This window comes from Mustela nigripes, chromosome 12 (assembly GCF_022355385.1).
Source record: "Mustela nigripes isolate SB6536 chromosome 12, MUSNIG.SB6536, whole genome shotgun sequence".
NCBI classification, from domain to species: Eukaryota; Metazoa; Chordata; class Mammalia; order Carnivora; family Mustelidae; genus Mustela; species Mustela nigripes.
Window position 1 is genome coordinate 39,200,508 of NC_081568.1, and position 27,329 is coordinate 39,227,836.

Here is a 27,329-nt window from a genome sequence, read left to right on the forward strand (position 1 = left end):
TTTTTCCATTTAAATTGCCAAATTTATTGGTAAAACATGGTTTATAATACTCTATTACCCTTTTAACTTTTTTAAAAAGATTTCATTTATTTGACAGACAGAGATCACAAGTAGGCAGAGAGGCAGGCAGGAGAGGAAGAGAGAGAGAGAGAGAAGCATGTTCCCCGCTGAGCAGAAAGCCCAATGCGGGGCTCGATCCCAGGACCCTGAGATCATGAGCTGAGCCGAAGGCAGAGGCTTTAACCCACTGAGCCACTCAGGTGTCCCATACCCTTTTAATCTTTATAAAACCTCTATTTATATAACTCCTCTTCATTCCTGATACAAGTGTCTCAATATTTTTTCCTGATCTATTTGAGTAGAATTGAAAATTTCATTCATATTCTCAAAGAACCAGGGTTTGGTTTCAATTATTTTCTCTGTTCCTCTTTTTCACTGAGTTCCCACGTTACTTTGGTCTTTAGTATTTCTTTTCTTCTGCTTTACTTTGTTTTTAATACATTCTTCTCTTTTAGTTCATTAAGGTAGTAACTGAGATCACTGGTTTGAGGCTCTTCTTTTCTAACATAGGTGTTTAGTGCTGTAAGTTTCCTCTAAAGTCCTGCTTCAGAGGCATCCCCCAAATTCTGCTGTGTTCTATGTTCACTCACTGAAAAATGTTTTATAATTTCCCTTTGGGTTCTTCTTTGATCCATGGGTTATTTAGAAGTCACTTGGTATCTAAATATTTGGGGATTTCCTGAGTAATCCTCCTGTTACATTGATTTCTAATTCAATTCTGCTGTGATCTGAGAACATATTTAGTATGACTTGAATCTCTTTAAATTTATTGAGACTTGTTGTATATCCTCAAATACGGTCTAATTTTCCACTTGCACTTGAGAAGAATGCCTTCTACTGTCAGAGTGTTTTATAAATGTTAATCAAGTCAAGTTGGCTGATAACACTTTTCAAGTCTACTCTATCTTGGCTAATTTTCTTCTTACATGTTGTCAGTAATTGAGAGTATTAAAATCTGACATGTGGGTTTGTCTATTTCCCTTTAAAGTTCCATCAGTTTTTACTTTGTGTATTTAAAGCTGTTAACAGTTATGTAAATGTTTAGTACTTCTATGTTCTCTTGATTAAATGATCCCATTATAAAATGAACTTCTTTATTCCCAGCATTATCCTTTGCTCTAATATCTACCTCTTCTGAGAACATAGCCACTCCAACTTTCCTTTGTAGCCTGAGACTTCTTTTCCCAACCTATTTGTGTCTTTATAGATTTGTTTCAAGTCAGCATAGAATTGGGTCCTATTTGTTATTTAGTTTTGTTTATTTAATCTGTTATTACTCTCAGTCCCTTAATTGAGTCTAGACCATTTACATTTAATTTGCTTTTTGATGGTTAGGTTTGAGTGTATCACCCTAGTACCTGTTTTCTATGTAGTCCATCTATTCTTGTTCTTTCTCTTTCTGCCATTTTTGGATAATTTTTGGTAATTCCATCTTACCTCATTTGTTGCCTTACTGGCTATCACTCTATTATTTTAGTAGTTGCTTTAGGGTTATAGCACATCTCTTATCACAGTCTATTGTATCTTCAAGCGTTATTATAACCACTCCACATATAAGAACCCTACAATAGTATACTTCTTTTTCCAATATGACTTTTATGCCATTGTTTTCTTACATTTTACTTTATGTATGGTATAAACCCCTATTTTTTAAAACAATTATAAAGAGATTTAAATAAGAACTAAATCTTGTATAATTACCCCTCTAGTCACCATTTCTGTACTTTCCATTTCTTTGTGTAAATCCAGATTCCCATCTGGAATCAATTTTCTTCTGCCTGAAGGACTTCTTTTAACACTTCTTTTAATGCTGGAAACAGTACAACAAAAGTATAATAAAAAGGTATAATAAAAAGTCTTTAATTATCTTTTTCCAAGATATTTTTGCTGGGTATAGGTTGATAATTTTTTTCCCCTTAGAATTTTAATGATGTTGCTCCACAGTCTTGTTTGTACTGTTTCCAGGGAAAAAACCGGAATCTGATGTCATTCTTACTATGGTTCCTTTGTAACATTCATTATCTGCTTTCTAAGATTTTCTTTGTTTTATCCAAAGTTCTTTAGAGAAACAGACCAATAAAAATATAAATATATATATATTTTTTTCATATATATGTATGAAATTGTTCACAGCCTATATAGAGAGAAGATAGATAGATAGATAGACAGATTTATTTTAAGGAGTTGACTCAGTTACGGAGGCTGGCAAAGTCTAAAATCTACAGGGTAGGCCTGGCAGGCTAAGGAAGCAGGAAACAGTTGATGCTGCATGTCAAGTCCAAAGGCCACCCTGACACAGATTTCCTCCTTGCTGGCAAGTGGAGTGGTGGTCATCTTTCATTCTATTCAGGACTTCAACTGATTGGAGGGGACCCACCCACATTATAGAGGGCTGTCTGCTTCACTCAAAGTCCATTGATTTAAATATTCTCATCCCAAAACACAAACACCCAGGATAATTTTTGACCACATCCCTGAGCACCTTGGCCCAGCCAGGTTGACAGTATAAAATTAATCATCACACTTTATCACTGGTTTTGAGAAACTTTATTATATAACTTTTTAGTATGTCTTTGTTGTAGTTTTTTGTTCTTATTTCATTCTTACGGTTTAATGAGCTTCTTGGATTTGTTGACAAGTTTTAAGTTTAAATACATTTTAGACCTTATTTCTTCGAATATTTTTTCCTGTCCCTTTCTCCATCCTTTACCTTCACGGACTCCAATGACCCATGTCTGGGGACTTGAAATTGTCCCACAGTTCATGCTGCTCTTTGCACTTTCCACTTTCTTCTCCCTCCCTCAACACTTTGGATAGTCTCTAATACTAATGGTCTCTAATACTAATAGTCTCTAATACTAATTACTCTTCACTTCTGCAAGGTGTAATCTGCCCTGAATCTTATCTGGTGCGTATTTCCACCTCAGAATTGTAGTATTCAGCACAGAAATTTTATATGGGTCTTTTAAAAATTTTCCATGTCTCTACTTAACTGTATGAACAGAAAGAATTCAGTTATAGTAACAGTTCTAAGTCTTTCTTTGCGAATTCCTTTGGGTCAGTTCTGAGTCAGATTCAATTGATTCTTCTTTTCATTATAAATCATGTTTTCCTGCCTTTTTCATGGCTGGTAATATTTTAATGTCCAACACTTGAATTCTGCCCTAAGTGCTGGGTAATTTTGTTTTCTGTTATCTCCTATAGCTATGTTCTAGGATGTATTGTTAGTAGGAAACTGTTTGAGATTTTTGTTTTGTTCATACGATTTCCTAGGTGAGTCTAGAGCACTGCTCAGCTTTGGGCTGATAACTAAGGCAAGACCCTCTTGAGAGCTCTGCCCAGTACCTTGTGAAGTATGACTTAACTAACCTGGCTAGTGGGAATAGCCACAACTTTTAGCCTTGTGTGAACATGGCTAACCAAGGGTACCTTGGATACTCAAGGGAGACCCTCTGTAGATCTCCAGGGCTCTCTCTCTGTATAACTCTTTCCTCTCCATTACTGTCTCCCATGAACCCTAGCTGCCCTGGTCTCCCCAACTCTTGCTCCACCTCAATGTAGGGAGTCCACTGAATCCCACCTCAGTTCCCCCTGGAAGTATGCCATGGCCAAGAAACTCAAGGCAGCAAGCTGGGGCAAATCCAGGGCTCAGCTCATTTATTTCTCATCTCTCAGGGATGACCATGCTTTGTTGTTTCGTATTTGTGTTCATGAAGTTGGTTTCCTATTTTGTCTGTCCCCCAACCCCCTCCCCAACTAGCATGTCCCCATAGCATCTATCGTTGTAAAAACAGATTTCCAGAATACTGCTTCCTCTACTGCTGTCTGACTTGTTGAAAGAATAGTCTATGTTCAGTCTTAGCTAAAAGGGCCAAAGAGTGAAAAGGACAGTTTATACACTGTAATTTCCTCCACTTGTACACCACTCCCTCATCGCTCAGGCCGGTTTTGACTCTAATACGCTGCGCTGAAATTGTTCACTAATGACTGTAATGTCACCACACCCTATAGCCCTTTCTCAGACTTAAGACTGATGATTATTTAACTCTGGTTCTTTTGGCCTCTTATTCGTATTTGACTGTATGATACTATAGAGAACAGCCTGGCTTAGATTCCCTGCCTAATGCAGATGCTAGAATGTAAGCTCCAATGTCTGTCTGTTAATGCATGCTCAGTGCCTAATCAGTGGCAGTCATGTAATAGGTATTCAACTAACACGGGAAGAAGGAATGAAACACAGTTGTGGCTTACTTAGCACCCTTCTTTCTTCTACCACCCATCATCCCTCAACCACCTCCAAAACCCACAATTCAGTTGTCTCTCAAATCCAGATCCAAACTTTCTCTAGTCAGCTCATCTGTTGGCATTTGGATCACTGCCAATACCTCAAAATTAGCATGTCCAAAGCCAAATTCATCATTTATCTTCAAATTGCCTGTCATGTTCTTCCTACTTTTTATAATTCACTCAGTCACTAGGCTAGAAACTGAAGGCCCACTTGACTCTGATCTCTTCCCTTTCTCTATATGATGCAATGCGACTGTCACTGTTACGGAATCCATCATACCTGCCCCTAACCTTCTATCCCCACAATTACAGTCCCTACTGGATCTGCTCTCCATGCTGCAGGCCTCTCTCGGAAGCTCCTTCAGTGTCAGGTCACAACACACCCTAACCTCTGTATCCCCGGCCTCAACCCTATAAGATCTCTGTTCTCTGAATGCTTCCTACTCCCTCCTCTCCTCACTCCATTCCCCTCTGCTCAGGTACTTGTCATCATGAGGCCCTTCCCAAATAGAACATCCTCTATGCCTTCTTCAACTTCTCACATCAGAAATGGATGGTCCTTTTTAGCTTTCTCATGTTTATCATCAAGTACAGCACATATCATGCTGTCCTAGCACCTGTCCTATATTAATATTAAACATGCACCAAGTATCAACTGTTTGTCACTAGAAAACTTATCTTTCAGGGCGCCCAGGTGGCTCAGTGGGTTAAGCCTCTGCCTTCAGCTCAGGTCATGGTCCCAGGGTCCTGGGATCAAGCCCTGCATTGGGCTCTCTGCTCAGCAGGGAGCCTGCTTCCCCCTCTTTCTCTGCCTGCCTCTCTGCCAACTTGTGAACTTTCTCTCTCTCTCTCTCTCTCTCTCTCTCTCTTTCTCTGTCAAATAATAAATAAAATCTTAAAAGAAAAGAAAAGAAAACTTATCTTTCTAACCTGACTGTAAACTTCTTGCGGTCAGAGACCTTCAAAAAGGCCTCCAAAAAAGTCACTGTACCTGGTTCAGAAGAATGACAACTCATAGACGCTTGATATCCAAAATGTCAGGCAACTTCACTTCTAACGCAACAGAAAAATCAACTAGCACACAATGATACTGTTAGTTCCAGTAAAGGAACACATTAAAAATTTAATAAAGATATAAAACTTACAATTTACAAAAAATTACAGTATTATTTACAGATGATTTTTTTTTTTTAAAGATTTTATTTATTTATTTGACAGAGAGAGATCACAAGCAGGCAGAGAGGCAGGCAGAGAGAGAGGAGGAAGCAGGCTCCCTGCTGAGCAGAGAGCCCGATGCGGGGCTCGATCCCAGGACCCTGAGATCATGACCTGAGCCGAAGGCAGAGGCTTAACCCACTGAGCCACCCAGGCGCCCCGATGATTTTTTTTATATTACAATTCAAAACTGCTTTTTCTAGCAATAGTGTTTCTGATTTATGCCTCTAGTAAGTGAAAAAGAGTACATTTTTTTATTACTTTCACACATTGTAAGGAAAGGTATTTTGTTTGAAAAGAATTACTAAATTAGTAAGGCTTGTATCATTTCATAACCCATTTCTCCAAAAATATCCACAACTTTACCAACAATCAGCAAATACTATTCTCATCGCAAATCCTAAGCCTTAGGTACCACTAAACTTCACTTGGACTTGAACTGGCCCCCTACCTCTATCACAAGCTGTGTAACGATAGCCACGTCACCATACCTTTGAGCTTCAGGTGACTTAAAGACAGAATCTGGGGCGAGGGGATGGGGAGGGGAGAACTTACCTGCCATGCAAGGCCATTATAAGGCTCAAAGAAGTATGATACTTTATGCAAAAACAGAATTCAAGTTACTATTGCCTCTTATGCTCTCAAAAAAATCTGGAGCTACGCCCAAACTCTATGCTACGTCTGTGCTATCTCTGCCCTTAGAAGCTCACACCCCAGGCTGAGGGACAGAAATGCAGACAGCAGTGTAGCAGGCACTCAGTGACAGAAATACGGACGATATAGAATGGAGGAGGAGTGCTCAGTTCTGTCTTAGGGAAAAGGAAACTGGAAATGGCTTTACATGGTCCATCTTGAGCTCTGCTCACCCTCTGTTGTTTCACCAATTAGCATGAACCCCTTTTTCTTTTCTTCATCCTTCAATGACGCTATGTCTCTATTGATTTGCAAGTCCACAGTTTCTCATCTACAATTCTAAAATCTGAAGAGCTCTAAAAACCTAACTTACTTGATGGCAAATCCTTATCCTAATAGCGGTAAGGCTCTTCTTGGTCATCAGTACTTTTTCTACTTGATAGGAAATCCTAGTTAATGATTCCACCACTCACCTATTTCCTAAAGCAGGACTGGAGCCATCTTTGACTTCGTTCTTGCTCACCTTCCAAATCCAAAGAGCCACTAAGTGCGCTCTCACTCCCTCTTCCTTGTGGCAACGGCCTCTCTTGCTCACTGTGGGATGTCTGGCAGCGTCCCTGGCACCCACCCAACAGAAGCCAGTAGCCGCCTCCCTTAGCTGTGACAACGCGAAGTCTCTCCTGATTGAGAACCACTGCCTAGACTGACTTCTTGGCCTTATCTAGAAACAACATAACCTGGTCAATGGTTCCTGCACTGACTCTCCTCCAGATGGGAGCTCTGAGGAAGCAAGATTCAGCCCATGAGCTGAACTGTTGAGGGAGTGTATGACCGACACGAGCAGGCCAGAGTGGCTCCCCCAGGGGACTAGTGCTCAGTGAGCCTGAGATGAAGCTATTTTGTTACAGTACTAGAACTCCAAGTTTCACCATTAGTTTGTACTAATATTCTCCTGAGCCTGACTTGTCCAGTGGCACTGAAATATCCAACTAGAGAGATACAGGGTACAGATATTTAATGCCACTAAACCTTTCACACTCTATTTTGAAAAAGAGAACACCCAAACATAAATAAACTGACTGAAACATTAACCACAAACAGAAGGGAGGGGTCCCGCAAACAGCATAGGAGCCTAGAACATTTTGGGGGTAAGAAAGAGAAAGCGGTAGAACCCTGCACAGTACCCACCTGTGGTCGACACGACGTTCTCGGCGCTTTCACTGCAGAGCTTTGACAACAGACTGGTCTTGCCAGAGCCCGTGAGGCCTATGCAAACCAGGTCATATTCAGGTCTTGCAGGCGGTGGTCCCTTGCAGCAGAGTGCTCTAAAACACTGCCAAGAGAGGGGGGAAATGGGGCTCTTTTAAATAAGACTGGACACAAAGCTTAGTAACATTTACAATGACTAAGTATGAAGAAATAATTAAATAACCTATTCACTGTAAGTTGGAAAGGTAACTTCAGGATGGAGAAACCCAGAAGATACCACCAAACCAAGTGATCAAAGTTACCATCCCCAGGAACAAGACCTATGTGGACCTCATGGCTCATCTGCTGCTGCCAACAGGGACCCTGCGAGGGGCACGACATCCTTGCTCAGCTTCCCCACCAAAAATGCACAGCCGCAATCTAAGCACGAGACACTCTGAGGAGCGTTCCACAAGATAGCTGGCCCATTCTCTAATATCTCAGTGTCTTAAAAATCAAAGAAATGCTGAGGAACTGTTCTACGGCAGAGAAGACTAGAAACAGGATAACCAAATGCAATGCCTTCTGAATCGGACCAGAGCAACAGGCAGAGGAAAATGGCAGAAGTCACACTTGGACAACAGGTGAGGGCTGACTGGAGACACATACTAGACAACACTGTGGCCTGTGGTCATGTTTCCTGAATTTAATCACTGTACTGTGCTTTATAAAAGGAAAATCCTTGTTCTGAGAAAACACACACTAATCAAGTATTTAGAGATGAAGGGTCTTGATGCCCATGACTAATAGCTTAAGAAAATTTCTTTTCTTTTCTTTTCTTTTTATTTTTTAAGAAAACTTCTAAATCTGTGTCTATCCTCAGCTCTATATGGTGAGGAGTAGATAAGGCCAACACAATACAATGTTAATGACCAGTGAAACAGAGAGTCACAGCAAAATTCTTTGTATTCGCCTTTCAACTCTGGTATCTGAAAATAAAAAGCCTTCACACATCAGTCACTGGAGTCTCTGTATATATTACTGCTATCTTGAGCCATGCCAAATTCTCTTTCAGGTCAACTGACCTCAGGGGGCTATGAACCGTTGTGCAGTCTGGGCATGGCAAGGACCTGTTTGCTCTCCAAGAGTTATTAAAGGGAGGGAGATTTAGGAGAGCAGAAATTAGGTAGTTTGCGATCTTTCTGCCTACTTTACATTCATTTATTAGGGGCCAATTCTGTGCCGACTTACAGAGCCTGAAATATTCAGGTCCTCAATCGTTCAGGAGAGAAACAGAGGGAGAGGGAGGGAGACCTACGGACTGCTAGATGATCTGGAGATCCTGAGAGAAGAGACCTATAACAAGTCTGTGCTAATTCTCATTCAGATAAAATCTGAGGCCTAACTGGCTATTTCATAAGTCAAGCTTGACTAGTTTTCTCTCCTCTTTTTCCTACCTAGTTGGTCAGCAAGTCCATACCTCCTTCGAAATAGCTCTAGAACTTGTCCGCTTCTCTGCAGTCCAAGCCACCATCACCTGGACAACATCAACACTCTCCTGCTGGTCCCCATATACTCACTCTTGCCCTCTCTGTTCTCCATGGTGGCCATCATGAAGGTTTGTAAAAACAAAATCTGATCTTGTCTGTTTAACTCCCTGCAGGGAGCTCCCACTGTTCTAGGGTCCAAACCCTTATGATCTACAGGGTCTTCCAAAATCTGAATAATCTGCTCCAGCAACCCCCACCCTCCCACCTTTGCCCAGCCCCTTCTGCCATCCCTTTCCACTCACTCCTCCCTCTACTCTGCCCCCAGTCACACAGGTACTCTACACGTAACTCCAGGCACTCCCAGATGCCATTCCCTCTTCCCCTAGCTCTTGGCTGAGTGAACTCGCCAGCTTTCAGATCCCAGCTTCAGCACCGTTCTCCAGGGGCCCGTGATCAGATCCTTGGAGAATGTTAGCAATTTGTGTCAGGGTCTCCCAGCTCATCTGTCAAGTCATCATCTGACACTACAGATGCCCAGGGGCTGGGCAGTTCCTATTTACCACTAAACCATCTCTTTCCATCTTTATCCCAGTGTCCCCAGGGCTTAGCAGAAGACAGCATAGAATCTACCTTCAATGAATAAATGTTGAATGAAGAACCCACGACACTGACATTTCACTGAAGAAAAAAGAAAATGTAAAAACTACTAGGAAGCTTCATCTGGTCTCTCCTGAACGCCTCATATTTCAAGAAAATGGTATCAAAATAAGAGTAAACCTTGACCCTTTCACTTCCCTTCAATGCCAGAAGTTAGTTCAGTTCTCAAGAGTAATTTTGCTGTACAGGGTCTACTTTCCCAGTATAATAGACCTTTTTTTGTCCTCAGTTCACTTCTCAGCTTTTAAGAGGCTCTGCCTACTTCTGGTAAACAATTCTGTGATCATCTAATCCATATTCTTCACAAATTTATTAAACTCTAATCCTATTTCCGCTCCGTCTTTTCAAGACTGAGGAGCCCTAATTACTTCAGTCTGCGTGCATACAGCAACCCCTCCTGCTCTCTTATATTAGTTGCTGTTCTTTGGCATTAAACTTGAGTTCAATTATCCCTTCTCCTACAAGATTAATGACCACAACTCTGAAGAGCACCCTAGATGCCAACGCATCATATCCTGGATTCCCATGAAGGTTGGTTGATAGTGGGACTTTCTGCAAACTCTATCCCTGAGTCTCCTGGATTAGTGATGAGTTTTTCGAAGAAGCAGATGTATATATGCATGTGCATGTACACGCACAGATACATGTGCTCCCCCAAAGAGGACCACCGGCTAGCAGCTATTCTCTTGGGAGAGTTCTGCCACGTTCAACTACGTCAGGCAACACCACTAATCACACTGTGGTTTCTTTCATTGGGCTACTTTGATCTTCACTAGGGAAAAAGGGAGAGACCCTATTCCTGCTCCCGACTGTCCATTTCTTGTTCATCTCCTCCCCCAGAATTCCCTCAGTCCATCTCCTGGAGGGAGACTGACACAACTAACCTGGTCCAAACAATCAAATCTTAAATAGAAAACAAAATTGTAGGTGACTGCTGTATTGCCCTGTTTATGTTGTTCACATACCGGTATTACTCAATATACTTTGAAATTCCAAATTTCACCTTCATGCTCTTTTTAAAACCCGAATATAGGGGGCGCCTGGGTGGCTCAGTGGGTTAAGCCACTGCCTTCGGCTCAGGTCATGATCTCAGGTCCTGGGATCGAGTGCCGCATCGGGCTCTCTGTTCAGCAGGGAGCCTGCTTCCCTCTCTCTCTCTCTCTGCCTGCCTCTCCGTCTACTTGTGATCTCTATCAAATAAATAAATAAAATCTTTTAAAAAAATCCAAATATAAAAGTATTTATGGCCAAACTCATTAATATCTAAGATCACCTGTTAATTTTCTCTAGGTTGCTAAGGCATTTTGGACATGAAAAGACATTTAGCAGTGATGCTGTAATCCACACGTGTGTTTCATCTTTCTTTAGATTCTCCACAGTGATGTTTAAGACACCTTATAGGACATCTCTCCTCTCCCCCTCAGTCTCTTTCCTGAATTCCAGGCTCTATATTTTCAACTGTTCTGGAAGAACCCAAACTTAAATCTGAATAAAACAAAAGCCTTCCCCCACCCCCCACCTCCAAAAACACAGTCTATGGAAATCAGGTATTTTGGAGGATAAAAGGCATAAAGGTTAGATTGACAATCATTACAAGACAGAATCTTTGAAATAAATCACAGAACCTTTGAATATTTATTTGAAATAAATAAATCCTATGCTTGGCAGGAATTGTGTCAGATTTTGAGCCAACAAAATAAGGCTTTTAAAAATATTCTATTTCAAAATGGGAAAAGAATGTTCATGTTTTTTTGAGTCAGTTCCTAAAAACTGTACAGTCTTCACTTGTTTTTCATTTTAAAACTTAATGAAGCTTTGGATCTCATAGTCAATTTACTTAAAATTACTCATTTTGGCCTCTAGACTATACTGTACCAAAGTTCATTGTGTCTGTCTCCTACAGCAGCTCTCGCATTGTTAAAAGTAAGCCCCTTTCACTGTTGTACAATGCTAAACACAATGCCGTCGGCAGTCCTGACAGCGAGTGGCAAACTCAGGCTTCATTCCCAGGCCAGACACTAAGGCATTGTGTGACTCTGTTCAGGCTCCATAAACCTATCCATGCTTCAGTTTCCCCATGATTAACCAGTAACGTTTTAACACTATCTGCCACTTCCTTTCTTTAGGAGGATGTTCTGAGGCATCAGTTCAATGCATTTTGCTACAAGAAAGGCACCATACAAATAAATAACCGTTCGTCGGGATGCTTATTTATCCTAATGTATCCTAGGTGATATTTTCCTTGGGCAAGGGTCTGGCAGCCCACATGCTGGTGCTTTCCTTCACCAAACCAGCGGCTTCCACAGGCTCTGTCCCCTTCCACTCCAACCCAAGACACTAAAGACACACAATCCTAGGCCCTCACTTGCAGCATGGACTAGAGAACATGGTGAGTCTGTGTTATAACTACGGGATGGCGGTGGGGGTGGTGGGGGTGGTGGGGGGCGTTGCGCACGCGTGTGCAACCAAGGTCATGGTCTCTTGTCTAGACTGCTTCAGTTCACAGGTCTTTTCACACAGGGTCTGTTATGACTTGTTCCTTTTCAAAACTACCTAGTGTATCTGGGCTGCAGGATATTTCCCTTAGCGTGGGTCTATAAGCTTCTACTGATGTTATACACGAGGAAACCACAGCGTGCCAAGGTCTTGAGAGAGGGCAGAGACCGGAATCACCAGAAATCTGTGTCACAGACTTCGGACAAATCATACAATCTTTAGCTGAAAGGTGGACTAACTAAAAAGACAAACAAAAGCCTCAGCAATATTTGCTTAAAGGAGAACGATCGCGTGTACTGGGGTTAAGGGGAAGCCAAAGATTAAATTGTGAAGCTCAAATGAGAATTTGCATCTCAGATGGGTGACCTAGCACTGAGGCAGCAAGATGACCTTTAAATGTCCCCATTTCCATGGGGGACAGTGGCAGATGTCTTGCTATGTCTGGGAGAGCACCAGACATGATAGGTACACAGAGAATAAGGGCTCCACAAACTGGCACTATCAAGCACTCAGTAAGCACTTCCCCGAGATCTCGTTTCCCTCTCCATCTCCCACTTAATGGCCCCGGCTACCCTCCCGCTCACTCACTAGTTCCTCCAGCAGCCTGGGCACTTCAGGCTCAGACCATGTGCCCGAGGAAGGGAAGGCTCTTCCCACTCTTTCTACTTGGCAAATTCCTAGTCAAAGTTCTGTTCCCAGGACACCTCCTCTGGAAAGTCTTCTCTAGTTCCCATAGAGAATTAATCCCTTCTTTCACTCCCTGGTTTGTTATACACACTTCTGGTGCTGCAGTAAGTATCAGGCCACATGTACTTTGTTTTGTTTTTTCCTAATTGTAAGAATTAGTAGATGACAGAATTACATGCATCAACCCAAAGACCTATTCATCCTGGATTCATAAAGTCTGATTTTACAGTCACCAAGGTTGGCCAGGCAGCAAAGCAGAGAAGCAGACCCATCTTACCACTTCTCGACTCTGGATCGGGTCTGCCTCAAAATCCTCCCCCCTCCCGCCATGGCCCTGCATTGTCGGGATTTCCTACCATCCCATGTCCCTGAATCCCTAGCCTTTGGGAACATGGCATTTGTTTCAATCGATGCTCTGTTTTTCATCATGAATACATGATTTTATTCTAAGCGTGATTTCAATTTGATTGAAGCTCTGTATAGTTGCTGGAAAATGTTCTTCAGCAGCTCTGGGAGTTCCCCAGGGCCACACAGTCACTGCCTGAACTCCACACTATCTCCTCCGTATTTAAATACGGGTCTCACTAACTCAAAACCAGAGATTTCCAATAGCAAATAACCAACCCTTTCGGTAGAGTCCCAGGACGGGTCCTGCCACGATACTCCATAAATACTTGCCAGATGCACACAACACCAATTAGCTGGAATCTAAAACCAAGAGACAATTTGCCTGTAACTTGAAGTGGATTTATTTCTTAGACTGGTTTTAAAACCAAAAAGTCACCTGTACATTCTGATGCTCACTCTCACGATGGAAGCAGCTTTTAAAAGGAAGTCAACTTCTAGAAGTATTTTCTAACACTAACCATTTAATAAATAAAAATAAAAGTCCAATTAATAAAATACTTAGTATCTAAATATCTAAAATTGTAGGATTTAAAATAAAATATTTTCTAAGTCCATAATAGTCAAATGTGGGTCTGTCCTTGGAAGCTACAACCAAAATGGGTCATAAGGTTTATAAAGCTACTTAAACTCCTGGAAAAGACACGAGAAAGGACAGGTACCCCCAAAACTTAAAAACAAGGCCAAATGTCGCTAATACTACTCAGCACCCAATAGAAGTGACGCATGTACTAATTCACTTACTCCTTGAACAACCCATTGAGAAGGGCACTATGTGCTTCCCATTTTCAGATAAGGAAACCGAGGCCCAGAGGTGGCAAATGACTTGCCTCAGTGGAACCAGGACCGGAAGCCGCTAAAGTCTGAGGGGGTGCCATGCGGAGGAGACATGACCAGCACCCAGTATAGAGGGAACACAGACACACAACAATGTGACAGACTCAGAAGTGACAGAGTAGAGCTCCAACCAGGGCTGCTTGGTTCTAGAGCACCTACCTACTCACGTCCTCTCAGCCTTGGTGCCACCGAGGCCAGACTCCAGGATCAGAGCCCCAGAACACGGGTGTTTCCATGGTTTTGAGGGAATGAGAGCATGTTAAGGAAGTCTGCCTACATGAGAGAACAGACACTTGGCAGGAGAAGGAAGCGTTGACACTGCTTGCTTTCCTGCACTGTTAAGTTTATGGCTCAAGGACCCCACATCTTCCTCCCAGTAGAGCTGGAGGAACTGCTTCCTGCCGGGCTGAGTTAGGGAGCAGGGAAGGAGGCGAGGGGATAGGCTGAGAAAAAGCGGGGGGGCGGCTGAAGAGCTGCTGGCTTCTCTGCCCTGCTGTCTGCTGCTTTCACTTAACCATTTTTTTCCTCTGGCAAGGACAAAGCTTGTCTATTAAGAGAAGCCCACGCAGGCTGCAGAGATTTCTGATTCTAAGCACAGTAGCAAGGGGGAGAAAAAGCTCTAAACAGTCCTCAATTTTTTCCCTTAAAATACAGGTATATGTAAATTAACCCTCAGTAAAGTAAATACATCAGCAAATACTAACCCAAATAAACTGTACTGGGGGAGCGTATGGAGAAAATACATGAATAAACCGAGATGTGCGGAAATACACAGGAAGGAGACAATGTATGATAAACATGCCATCTCTCAGCTAATTCTTTCCTTCCACCTTCAAGAAAAATGAATTTCAAATCTGCCCCAATGTCTTGGAATAAACCAGTGGGTCTTGCAAAGAAGCGAAGAGAAGGGACATTCAAGTGGCACCTATAGCAACAGAAGGAAGGAGCAAGGAGTCAGCGCAGACCATGACGAGGCCCCTGGCCACCAGGCAGATCCCAGCAGAAGACTCTTCCTCATGTCACCAGAGTAATCCACTTTTCAAGGTGAAAAATCCTGCGGCCCTTTAAGACCCTACTGGGAAAAACAATAAATTGTTTTTACAGAAGATGGGTCAAACCTTTCGGCCATGTGGGCTGCTCCAAGCTCACTGATGAAGGCTTTGGCCCGGAATTGTCCCAGGGCTGAGGCTTCTGGCCAATACATCACACTGCCTTGGGACACTAAGTCTGTCTTTGCCTTACCCTTTGTATTTCTCAATCCACATTCCTTTTTGGGGTGAAATACTCCATTATTTCTGCTTTGTTCTGGGCTGTCTCCTGTCTCTGTCCCTATTAACTCGTGGCAACAAAAGAAACAAACAGAAGCAGGGGATTTCATGCTTAGCAGCTATAGACACTGGCCTCCCGGCTTTGCAGAGGAGCAGACATCTGAGACCCTGAATGGAAGAGAGTGCCGCTGCACTGAGCCAGACCAGGGACCCACGTGGCTCCCAGCCTGTGCATCGGTCATCCCTGATGGGCGGCATTCACCAGCCCTGGTACGAGCATCTCACGATGAACCAAAAGTGCGGTTTTAAAAGTTAGGGCCTTCATCTGATAATCAGATTCAAAGAGACTCTAATTCAAGACATTCCTATATTCCTAGCTCTCCACAATTTCAGGACTTCTCACACTAAAACTCAAAAAGGCAGCTAAGTGGAAGATAAAGCTCTCATTTTTACTATGTAATGCTTCTCTTATAATGGCTAGATGAAATATTTCTACCGATATTTAAAATAACAGAATTATCCAATAAAATCAGCAGAAAATTCCCAGCATGACTGTGGATAATAAGATTCAAGCTTCATGTGCATATTCACACACGTACTCAAAGTAGGGCTTCACCTGAGTCAATTTCAGACCATGTATTTTTTTTCCCCCTAAAGAGCCAAGAAATATAAAATTTAGCTAAAGATGAATGATTAATGCATTTTGTATCAAACCTCATTTTTGGTCACTAACTGAACACAACATTTCACAATGGGAAGTGGGGGATAAAAATATATAAACAGTTTTAATATTCATTACCAAAGACATCTTCTTATACTTTGTATACTTAGGAAGAGTGAGGGAGTGGAGACATTTAAAAAGAGCTAGGATCCCGGGCGCCTGGGTGGCTCAGTGGGTTAAGCCGCTGCCTTCAGCTCGGGTCATGATCTCAGGGTCCTGGGATCAAGTCCCGCATCAGGCTCTCTGCTCAGCAGGGAGCCTGCTTCCTCCTCTCTCTCTCTGCCTGCCTCTCTGCCTACTTGTGATCTCTCTGTGTCAAATAAATAAATAAAATCTTTAAAAAAAAAAAAAAAAAAGAGCTAGGCTCCCTAAGTAGACCTTCAGGTGGATTTAAGTATCCTAGAAGAGATCCTAACAAAGCAAATTCTCTCTGCTCTTGGTGCTTTGGAGCTGGGGAGCACTGTAACAGAAGACAGCAAAAACAAACCAAACTCATGTTGGCTTTCTGGTAGCCCCTAACAGTGGAAATCCTATCCCCAGATTTCAGGAAAAAACAGAGCATTCTTTCACTTAACAATCTTGGGCTCCATGAAGATGGACCTGAGGCCTACATATTCCATCAGTCACCAACTCTGTCACACTCGGTCTCTCAGATCCCCCGGCTCTTCTCAGCCCTAAAGCCTTGTTCAAAACATCTCCACTATCTTCTAGATAAAAGTCTGTTCTCACAACTGGTCTCCTTACCTCAGGTTTACCAGACTCTGATTCAGTCTCCAAAATGCTAACAATGACCTCTTAAACACATCAAGTCATTCCCAAGATTTCAAATCTTTCCATGACCATCTAGAACTGTCAGAATAAAGTCCAAGCTCCTTTTCTAAGCAGAGAGGCTCCTTATGATCTGGACTTCACCTTTATTTGTGGTCTCCAAGAGCTGCTCAAGGGATCCTATGAGATAATGGTTGTAATGTCTGTAAAGCACTTAAACCACTCAAGACACGAAATTTAAAATTGTATTTTCAGTTTATGATATATAGGAGATGACTTTCCACCATATTCATGACCCCCATGGCAGCTATATGTGTACAGGTCCTGTTCCAGTCTCTTTCATGCTCCAAGTGCAAGGACCTGGCCCTCTGCCCATACATCATGCTCATGGTCTTCCTCTAGCTGGCTCCTAGTCACCCTTCGAAACTCAGTTCCATGATCTTTTTTTCCCCCAGAAAGACTTCTGTGCCCACGGTCTGATTTAGATGATCTTCTTTAACTCCCTTAGCACCTTTTCTATTCCACCGTCCCACCACTTCTCATTTTGTGAAGTTCATTTCCAGTCCATACTCCCCCCCCCCCCCCACCGCCCGACCAGATTTGGAGCCCTGAATGTAGGCACCACTTCTAATTCAACTTTGGAACTTCAGTGGCTGACACAACATCCACCACTTGGCTGATAAGCTCCCCAAGGATTAATTAAGTACACGGCTTTATTAAGTGCATGGTCAGACAAGCCCAAAACAGAGTCGCACTGGGATCTGGAGAAGTTATTTCACCGATACCTGTTTCCTAATTCAGAAACAGGATCATCTCACAGATTGGTGCACACAGTCAACGCGGTACAAGGTACAAATGCTCTCAATAGTGCTCCATTAGTAGGTTATTACCATGATGACTTACGAGATTTCTCACCTAGGGCTGTTTTCCTAAAGGGAACAGATTTTTCTGACCAATCGGCATTCTTCTCAGGGTAGATAATTAAGGAATTAATTCAGGGTTTGGATTTATTATCCATTTGGTCAAAGTTATGATTTTTTTATATGTGTGTGTGTATGTATATATATATGATATACCAAATGCCAGTGGTCACTAAGACATGTAGACAGTCCTTTGGTTTGCTATAACAGCCATTAAAAGGGAGCACGACATGATGTATAGTGGGACCATCACTGGATTTTTTTTTCACCTGAGAGGAGAAAACTCCTATGAAACAGCTTTTAAACATCACTGGTATATCTTAACAGCTAACCCAACTCTCTGCATGTGAATCTCCTATGTGGATGTGGACCTAGACAAAGGCGTAATAGGGAGTAAAGGGTCTGTAACCCGTGTGTATCCCCCAATCTCGTTGCTGTTAACTGCTGACAAAGATGAATGTTCACTACAGTCTAGCGCTGAAGAACCAATACAGTGAACGAGACGTGATCTCGCCTCACACATCATCCCACGTGTCAGACAGATTCTGACTGCGGAGTCTGCACTGGTGAGGAGGGAGGAGGGGAGGGCACAGCTGGATAGTTCAGAGCCGCAGCTGAGCTGGCAGCAGTGGTAGTTCAAGCCATCTTCTCACTTTTGAAGCTGGAATTAATCGGAGAGAGTTATTTAAAGGTGTGTCTCATTAAAGAGGCACTTTCCGGCCACTGTCGAACTTCACAGAGGCTCACCACCTGAGGTCATCGGAGGTATCACGAGGCTTCTGTCAGCAACCACACACCTCACTGATCAAAAATGAAATACCAACAAAAACAATCTTCTGTTCCCTCAGAATATTCAAAGTAGCACATGGACTTTATATTAAGAACATTTTTATTATTTGCTCTATTTAATTCCCTGGAATACAGCACAAATGCCTTAAATTATGTTCCCCTATAAATTATATAAACAATACAGGTTCCATTTAATGGGCTGGCGAAGCTATCAGAGGGATCTGTGGTCCTGACCTATTTTTCTGGGGTCTTACTATAATCAAACATGATCAACTTTTCTTTTCTTTTTTTCGTGGCGGGGGGGGAGAGTTAAATAAGCACCGATTCCCATCAAAGGAGTTCTCAAGCTACCAAGAAAATATGATAATTGAACATCCTAAGTGGTTTTTTTCAAAAGAGTGTCCTTTTTCTTTTATACCAGACAGGAGTCTGGTTGTAAATGTCAACGTACGGGGATAATCCCCAGAACGGATGAGAAGCTCAAGAACAGCCAGAACCACCGCAGCCCATGGTGACATGGCAGCAACCACTAGTTTAGGAGTCGCCATTTGTACTAACTAGTTGGCACTCTGCACCCAAGTCCACCACGGTGTAAGGATGACCTCTGACTGCACCAGCCAGGTGCCAATGGGCATCAGGATGGACCATCCAACTGGATGAACCCTGGCTTCATGCTGGGGTCCTGGCTGCCAGGGAGCAGAGAACAAAAATGGCTGTCCCCTACCTCCAGCAACAAAAGGAGGGAGCCCTGACGCCAAGCTCCTGCGGGACTACAAATAGAGCACTCATTTGTAGGGCAGCCAAAAACAATACCAACTACACATTTTGTCCTTTGGCCCAACAGACAACAGACTTTTTCTATTATTACCATTTAAAGAACATAAAATACAACAGCATTTGTTGATCTTCCAATTCCACGGATTTAATCTGAAAGAATATGCCAGACTCTTAGGAATGGCCAAGAAGAGTCCAGCTGACTCAAGGCAGAGGGTAGGATGGAAGCTAAGAGAAAATCTGGCTGGGATTTTCCTGCGTGAACACATCTGCCCTCTTAATGTCCCGTGTGTACACTCACAGCTCTCCTAGCCTACACGCATTCTCTGCTTTCTCTCCATCGTCTTACCGCTCTGTTCTTATATATACAACGGTGGGGGCTGGCTGGGTAAGTACAGAAGGCTAATGCCTGGCACCTCTGATGTCCACACTCACATATTCTCACTTCCCTTTCACTTTAGTCTCTTGGTGGAAAATAGGACAGGGCAGACTTGGAGATGTGTGCTGCACGTAACTTTTGTTAGTTAAAAACAAAAATTCAATCAGGGAGTTGTCCGTGCTATAGCTTCTCACTAGAAACACAAATCCCCTAAGGTTGTGTGACTGGGCCGTTTTTAGTTTTTGTTCTTTAATAGATCATTCTGGTGTTCAACATATTTGTCTAATGTATAATCCTTCCAGTCTCCCTTTTCTGGCTTGCAAATCATAGCATAATCGTGGAGCAACTGTTACAACAAAAAACTACTCATCTGGAAAACACACACACACACACAAAATGAGCAATCATATTTATGGTTTGCAAAAAAAAAAAAAAAAATTAAAAATCTTAAAAACCATGGTCTTTGGCTGACAAACTCAGCTTTCCCGAAAGGATAAAATCTGAATGCCTGCAGTAAACAGGCATGTTAAAGAACAACCAACAATATGGAGAAGGAGGTTGGAAGGAAAAGCATTTGATAAAATGTGTTTTTGGTTTTGTTTTTTGTTTTTTGTTTTTTGTTTTTTGTTTTTTTTTTGACACATTTTGTCTCATTTGGTCAATCTGTGGAAGTAATTTATGGCATCTGTGTGAGGAATTATGACTCCACCTGAATGGACTCTGTAGTTCCCCTGGCTCTCCATAAGCAGGAGAGGCTATATTCACGACTCTTCAGATCTAGTGTTAGAATCGATTTCATGATTACAATAATAGTGGATACAAAGGTCCTCAAGGGAATTGTTCATGGACAAATTAGAGACAGTGTTGGCAGAGATAAAATATTCATCAGCGAAAGAGTACATTAAAATGTATCTGAGAGGATCAGGGCCCATCTGGGAATCACAAGGGGAGGAAGACATCACCAGAAAAATGCAAGTGTTCGCTGCTACGTAAAAATCTGAAACTAAGAATTTCAGTCTTATCTAAGTCTGTATATACTAAAGTAAGACCTCACTGTCGCATAATCTGGTGATAGTCAGACATGGTAGGGAATACAAAATTGCCCTGAGATTTTCTTAACTAGGAAGACTCCCAAATCAAGTATACACAAACACCACAGCTCTCTGCAATCCTATTAATTTGCTGTAATTTATAATTTCCTAAAATCTGTACCTTTCTATTCACCCTCCAAAAAGTACAGAAGATAAGAAATCTTAAGCCATGAGATTTTTGAAATGCTACATTACAGAATGGTAAATCATGTATTTTATATGCTTTCTTAGATTTTTTTTTATTTTAAGCCATATCTAGCCCTTCTTTGAAAGAAGTGAGAAGTGAATGAGGTAATAAAAAGAGATCCAATAAAATCGAATCAAATAGTAGCAAAAGATACACTCTAAATCCCCTCCAATTCAGGTTAAAGTAGGGATTTCAAATGTTCACAGACCAAGGATGGGAAGACAAGAGGAGCCAAAAGGGGGGTCACACCAAGAGGAATAAGTAACTTGACTTCATACAGGACATGCTTCCGTGGCAGTTGGAACCTCCACCTCTAATAGTCTCCTTGATCTCTGCTTGAGAATTGCCTACACTTTCATTAAAAGACTCAGTATTTATTTTACTACAACAATTAACAAGATTTCAAAAAGGCTGAAGATTCAGAAAACAAAGCACACAATACTAAAATGTCAATGGCTAATAATTACACTTTACATATGTTCATTTGGGTTTAAGATGATTTCTAACAACATTCAAGTTACCTTGCTATAAAAAGCATACTAGTTAACAAAATTTCTGGCTACCCTTCTAGACCTCTGCTGGACTAGATGAGTATTTCAGGAAACAGTGGTACCCTAAGGTGTGGTGGGGGTAATGATACTTGGGGGAGGGGGGTAGTTAAAAAAATGGGATGCCTGGGTGGCTCAGTGGGTTAAAGCCTCTGCCTTCGGCTCAGGTCATAATCTCAGGGTCCTGGGATCAAGTCCCGCATCAGGCTCCAGGCTTAGCGGGGAGCCTGCTTCCTCCTCTCTCTCTCTTTCTCTCTCTCTCCCTCTCTCTCTTCCTGTCTCTCTGCCTGCTTGTGATCTCTGTCAAATAAATACATAAAAATTCTTATTTAAAAAAAAAATAGAGGGTCATAAATCACCAAGAAAAGTAGAGTTCAGTCCTTACTAGCCTCTGTGCTTGGTGCCTTCTGTGTGTGCATCCCTGGCCTGCCTCCACCCTCTCCGTCACGCTCCCTGGACCCGAAAGGCTGACCAAAGGGACTGCACAGCTGAGCACCCCAGCCCTGGCTTCTCGTCAGACTGCACAGAGTGGAGGCATCAGTAAGAGAAGGGAGAAAGAATGAAATTGGATGTTCATTCCCTCAGCTCCCTCCACGCCAGGCCAGTGGGGGCTGGCTGCATCCTGAGGGTGAGACCCACAGCTTCAGTCAGACAGTCCCTCCACTCAGCCCTCTCTGCCTCCGGATTCCCATAAGCTTCCCTTACTTTGCTCCTTTGGGACTACGGATGGTTTTCTTCATACACTGTCCACACCTTTGCATATTCTCATTAGTTAGAGCTCCTCAAATAACCCAATTTGAATAGACCATTTTTTTTCCATTCCAGGACCCTGACAGCAACTTTTTAGCAAATGAAATCAAGAATGACACCAAGATTTTTTGGCTTTAACAACTAAGGAATTAAGGTTTGGGGGTACTGGATGGGAAAGAAATGGAAGAATTTGGTTTTAGTTACCTTTGAGATGCCTACTAGTTTGAGGTTCTGAAGAGGGGTCAGTGTTAATAAAAATCTGAGTATCGCGGGGTAGTTTTTAAGCCATGGATAAGGTCACCTACAGCGTCTGTATATACCGAGGGGAGTGTGAGTTTTCATGGTATTCTTGTAGGAAATGACTCCTTTTGCAAAGTGATGTTGAAATTCCTAAAGCCAAAATGTAAAAACTTCACTGTTCCTTACACTTTTGTCTTATAAATCCCATTACTGTACTTTAACACTTGGTCTCATTAACAAACTTAATTCATTAAATTCCCTTTAATTTTAACTTGTATTTATAAATTTAATATAGCTACTTTTCTTTTTAAAGCCCTTCAATTGCTTAACACAATTGTTCTCAAGTACTAAATTCTTTGTAACACCAATAAATCAAACATAAAGCTTGGTAGACCTTAAGTCCTCAAACATTTCAATTCTGAATACAAAAACATGCCAAAATCACAAGTCTAAATTACTCAATTTGATGCCTTTAATCAGAATCACAATTAAATCATGATTATAGGAAAAATCTTTTAATTACAAAAATTAAAATGTTATTTCAAACCTACCACGAAAATACCAATAATTAAAGTTTGATTTGATTTACTTCACTTTACTTTACCTAATTCTAAAGTTCTGACAGCAAGTCATGATTTGGATTCTTCCACGAAATATCAGTCATGTATAGAATTCTTTTCCAAGTCCCTATAATGCAAATGCCAGGCCCTAAAAATGGTTTTGTTAAGGAGCAAGAACCCCAGAGTCAAGCTGATATCACACAATTCTTCCCTGAGATCTGCATCAGCAACATTCCCCTTAGGTTGTACCTAAGTTATTTCATTAGTTCACTAGAGTTGCATTTCTTTGCATTTTAATGTCTTCCTATCTAGCTCTAAGGACACATTAAGGCCAATATTGTGGGGTGCTATATTGAGAGAGAGTGCATGCCTGAGTGGTGGGATGGAACAGAGGGAGAGGGAAAGAGAAACCCAAACATACTCTGAGCTGAACACAGAGCTCAACACAGGGCTCAATCTCATGACCCTAAAACTAACATCATACCTGAGCCTAAACCAAGAGTGGGAGTCTCAACCAACGAAGCCACCCAGGTGTTCCTCCCCAAACAATAAATATTTTTAAACTGATTTGTTGAATGGTTTCCAAAGATCCCTTACAAGCATACTGGATTATTTCCTAACCTCTCATTAGATTGAGGTCAATGGAGTTTTGTACTCTATACATCTTTTCCTTGAACATAAAACTTATATCCTCTTACAATCACATCTTCTTGGTTTTGTTATATCTTACACCTTTATCTTAGGAAGTTTTGTCCTACTCTAGAACTACAACACTAATATCATGCAATGACAAAGAGGGGGAAGGCTTAGGCAGACTCCTGGAGCTGTCCAACCTCCATAAGTTGGCTACAAGAGGGGAAACCAAGCAGTCTAGTATGTGGAGGGAGTGCGAAGCAACTAGAAAACAGGGTCATAAAAGTCAAGGAAAGTAAGTGCTTTAACAAGAGGAAGGAGAAGGTGATCAACTAAGATAAATGTTTCTAAATAGTAACTTAAGATCAGATCACACAGACAACCATTATATTTGGGAATATGCAGGATGTTGGTGATCTTGATAATCTTAGGGCAATAGTAGAAATGGAAATCCATGGTGTATCTTTAAGTCCAAATATGCTCTTTTTCACTTGAGGTGTTTTACCTGGGCCATTCCCCTCAATTATTATTGCTTCGACTATATTGAGGACTTCTAGACTCTATCTATAGACTTCAATCTTTTTCTGTAGAGTCAAGCCAGTGTTTTTGTTTCCTGTTAGACATCTGTATCTAGTTATCCCTTAGGTACTCAAAAACTCAAATTCATCATTAATCCTCCCACCCATTTGTTCCTCCTTCCTGTATGTCCTACTTTAGCAGGGCACCATCCAACCCACCATCTAAAGCTAGAAACCACTTAAACATCCTTACTCCTTTCTCTTTCACACTGTTCACAATTCATGAAGGCTCCCACTTGTGTTGATTCTACCTTTTAAATATTTCTTCAATATATGTATGTTCTATCCCTACTGTTTTATAATAGAGCCTTCATTGTTTATTGACAGAACTGTAACTACTTCAAAATATGTACTGTGTCTAGCACATCACAGCTGCTGAATCAACTTGTTGATTCACTGAAGTAGCGCATATCGCTCTATTAATAGCTGCTCAGATTTATGGTTATAAAATCAGCTTGAGATATGGTTGGTGAGATCTAATTGACGATACTACCACAAATAAAGCACCAAACAGAAAGTACCATCTGGATTTGAGTGTTCACTGGGAGATAATGGCCGTGAACACTGTAGAATCCTGACTGTGAATGTCCCTCACTGGAATTATTCCCACTATTACTTTCCATTGTTGTTCCTTGTCCACTCAACCTTCCACAGTGTATTTGCCCATCCTAACTTACTCTCCATTGTCTATAAATTGTAACTCCAATGAAAGAACCTGAGCATTGCTAAGGCAGACAAAATAGGTAACACATTATTAGTTTCTCTTTGTTGAGACATGGACCCAACGAGATGTTTGTCTTGAACAAGAAATGACAGGTCAAGACTGGGAGAACATAAGCAAGGATAGGAGATGATGTAAGCCTAAGACTCCTGACGGCTCACTGAGACCCAGCAATATAGTCATGACCTTGATAACCTTCAGAAGGCCTCACCAGGAGAGGACAGAAAAGACCTCATAATTATTTTGGCCCCAAAACATTTTTGAAGCAAGTTAGAAAAGTTATGAAACTCTCAGTTGTCATACTTGACTTGAATCCAGAAACACAACTCAAATGAAGCATGTAGTCTAAATGGTTGATGGTTTTCAGCTGGATGTACTTTCCAGCCACCTAAAATGAAATATCTCTCTCTAGTCTCACTCTAAAAAAAATCTTTGACCTGGCAATGGGAGGGGGAAGAAAAAAAGCATTATCTACCTTTTCATATCTAGCGATATGCGATATGCGCTACTTCAGTGAAGAGAGGGGTTGGGTGATTGAAGATACAATGACTTTACATAGTATTAAGTACTGTTATTTATAGGTTAAACACAGTCTCGAAGGTCAAAGCCTGCAAGGAATCTACTTCAACATACCTGATACATCATACACAAAAAATGAATCCTCTGTTATCTAACTCCTACTATGGAAGAGTTTTACTTTCAGCCGTACACACTTACCAAGGGGACCTCTAGGCATGCTATTTGGATTCCCAAAGAAAGGGCTGGCCTGGAGTGGGCTGTCCCACACAGGAGGGTGTCCCACCTCTATAGGAGATGAAAACGATATGCAGACCTCCCAGACACTAGGGATGATTATTAGTCAGAAAGTAAATCCACATCCCTTTTGTCCAAGAGACATTACTGTTCTCATTTCTCATGGCCCACTAACCCCTCCTAATTCCTCCTCCCTGCTCTAGGCTCACACTACACTCTCTATACTCATTATTTCATGTTGCTCATCATCTACTTACTCCATTGAATTAGAGTCAATATATGACTGAATGTCTATCTCTCCCACCAGATGTACGTTTTAACTCAATCATTTATTCAACTTTGCATCATTATGTCTGACAGGGTGTTTGTGAAAAGTATCAATGGATATTCTATTAATCATGATTAATCTCAAGCAAATTGAATAGCTCCACTAAAATAGCCTAGAATCAAGATTACATTGGATTAACAGAAAATATGAAGGTTTTAGTCTCACTTTTTGAGGTAGATTCTCTATTCACTACCCATATTCTAATTGGTAATTTACTTGCAAGCTCAGAAAGATCCAAAAAAGGTATTCCTTGTCTCAGACTTTGAAAATTATCTTGTAAGAATAACAGATGCAGGGGAGTTCACTTTAAAGTATATTTTAAGAACAATAATTTAAATGAGATATGAACACTTACATACTAACTGCTCTTTGGGTAAGAATGAAAACAACTGTCTGAATCATTTGATTTATATAAGGAAAAGGATAAAGATGATTGAAAGCTTCTAGAACCAGGAGTTTTGAGTCAGAGCTGTACATTTCTTATAACCACCCCATCCCCGTAATTGGGGTGTCCCTCTCAAAATCAAGCAACCTATGGTCAATATACACCGAGGCAACAAGACTCAAGGGGGTTACTTTCAACAAAGAGAAAGTAAAATTTTGTGTTCAGACAATCAATAAAAATGTGGAATAAAATGAATCCAACCCTTACCTTGAAATTTTTATTCATAAGGAATCCTGCAAAGAGGATTTTACCACGATACAAAAGAGGATGATTTAAATAGCTACAAAAACAAATGGGAGGCCATAAAATTCTTCCACAGGCTAGAGAAGGAAATAATTTGCTGTCTCCATTAATCTAAAGGTTGGCCCAACCCCTCATGTTTCAGGAAAACTTCTGTTATGTCTAGACCAGTTATAGGCACACACAGATGTATATTTGACTTTTTTCTATTTTTTCTGATGTTTAAAGTACTTGTAAAAAATAATTGAATCAATCAAATGTATAAGGGAGAAAAGTAAAAGTCCCTCTATACTCTAACCCCCTCAAAGATTATGGGTGTTTGGTTCTTCAACTTTTTTATGCATATTTACTACTGTCTGTACACCATTTTTTCTTTTAACGCAAAAACAGGATAACTGTATTTATAGTTGTATCAATAATTCATTGTTTCTCTGATTTCTCATAGACAATCCTCTGTTGATTCCTGTTAATGTCAGCACACAGTTTCACTGTATGATCATCCCAAAATGGATTTAACCAGTCCCCAACTGGCTAATACATGGTTGATTTTCAACAACACAGAATTTAGATTTTAGAGCTAGAAAAGACCTTATAGAGTACAAGGTTGTCATTTCATAGATGAAATTACTGAACCCTCAAAATACGAAAGCATATTAATCAAGAAGATTGCAGACATGCTTG

General features: G+C 41.3%; 1 protein-coding gene across 2 annotated transcripts in view; it reads right to left on the minus strand.

Annotated features, from left to right (window-relative positions):
• Positions 1-27,329, minus strand: part of ARL15 (ADP ribosylation factor like GTPase 15) — a 396,543-nt gene that overhangs the window by 250,565 nt on the left and 118,649 nt on the right. For both annotated transcript variants that reach the window (XM_059417115.1, XM_059417114.1), the window contains exon 2: positions 7,384-7,528. In XM_059417115.1, coding sequence (XP_059273098.1) covers positions 7,384-7,528 — 145 coding nt within the window. The remainder of the gene's footprint in view (positions 1-7,383; positions 7,529-27,329) is intronic.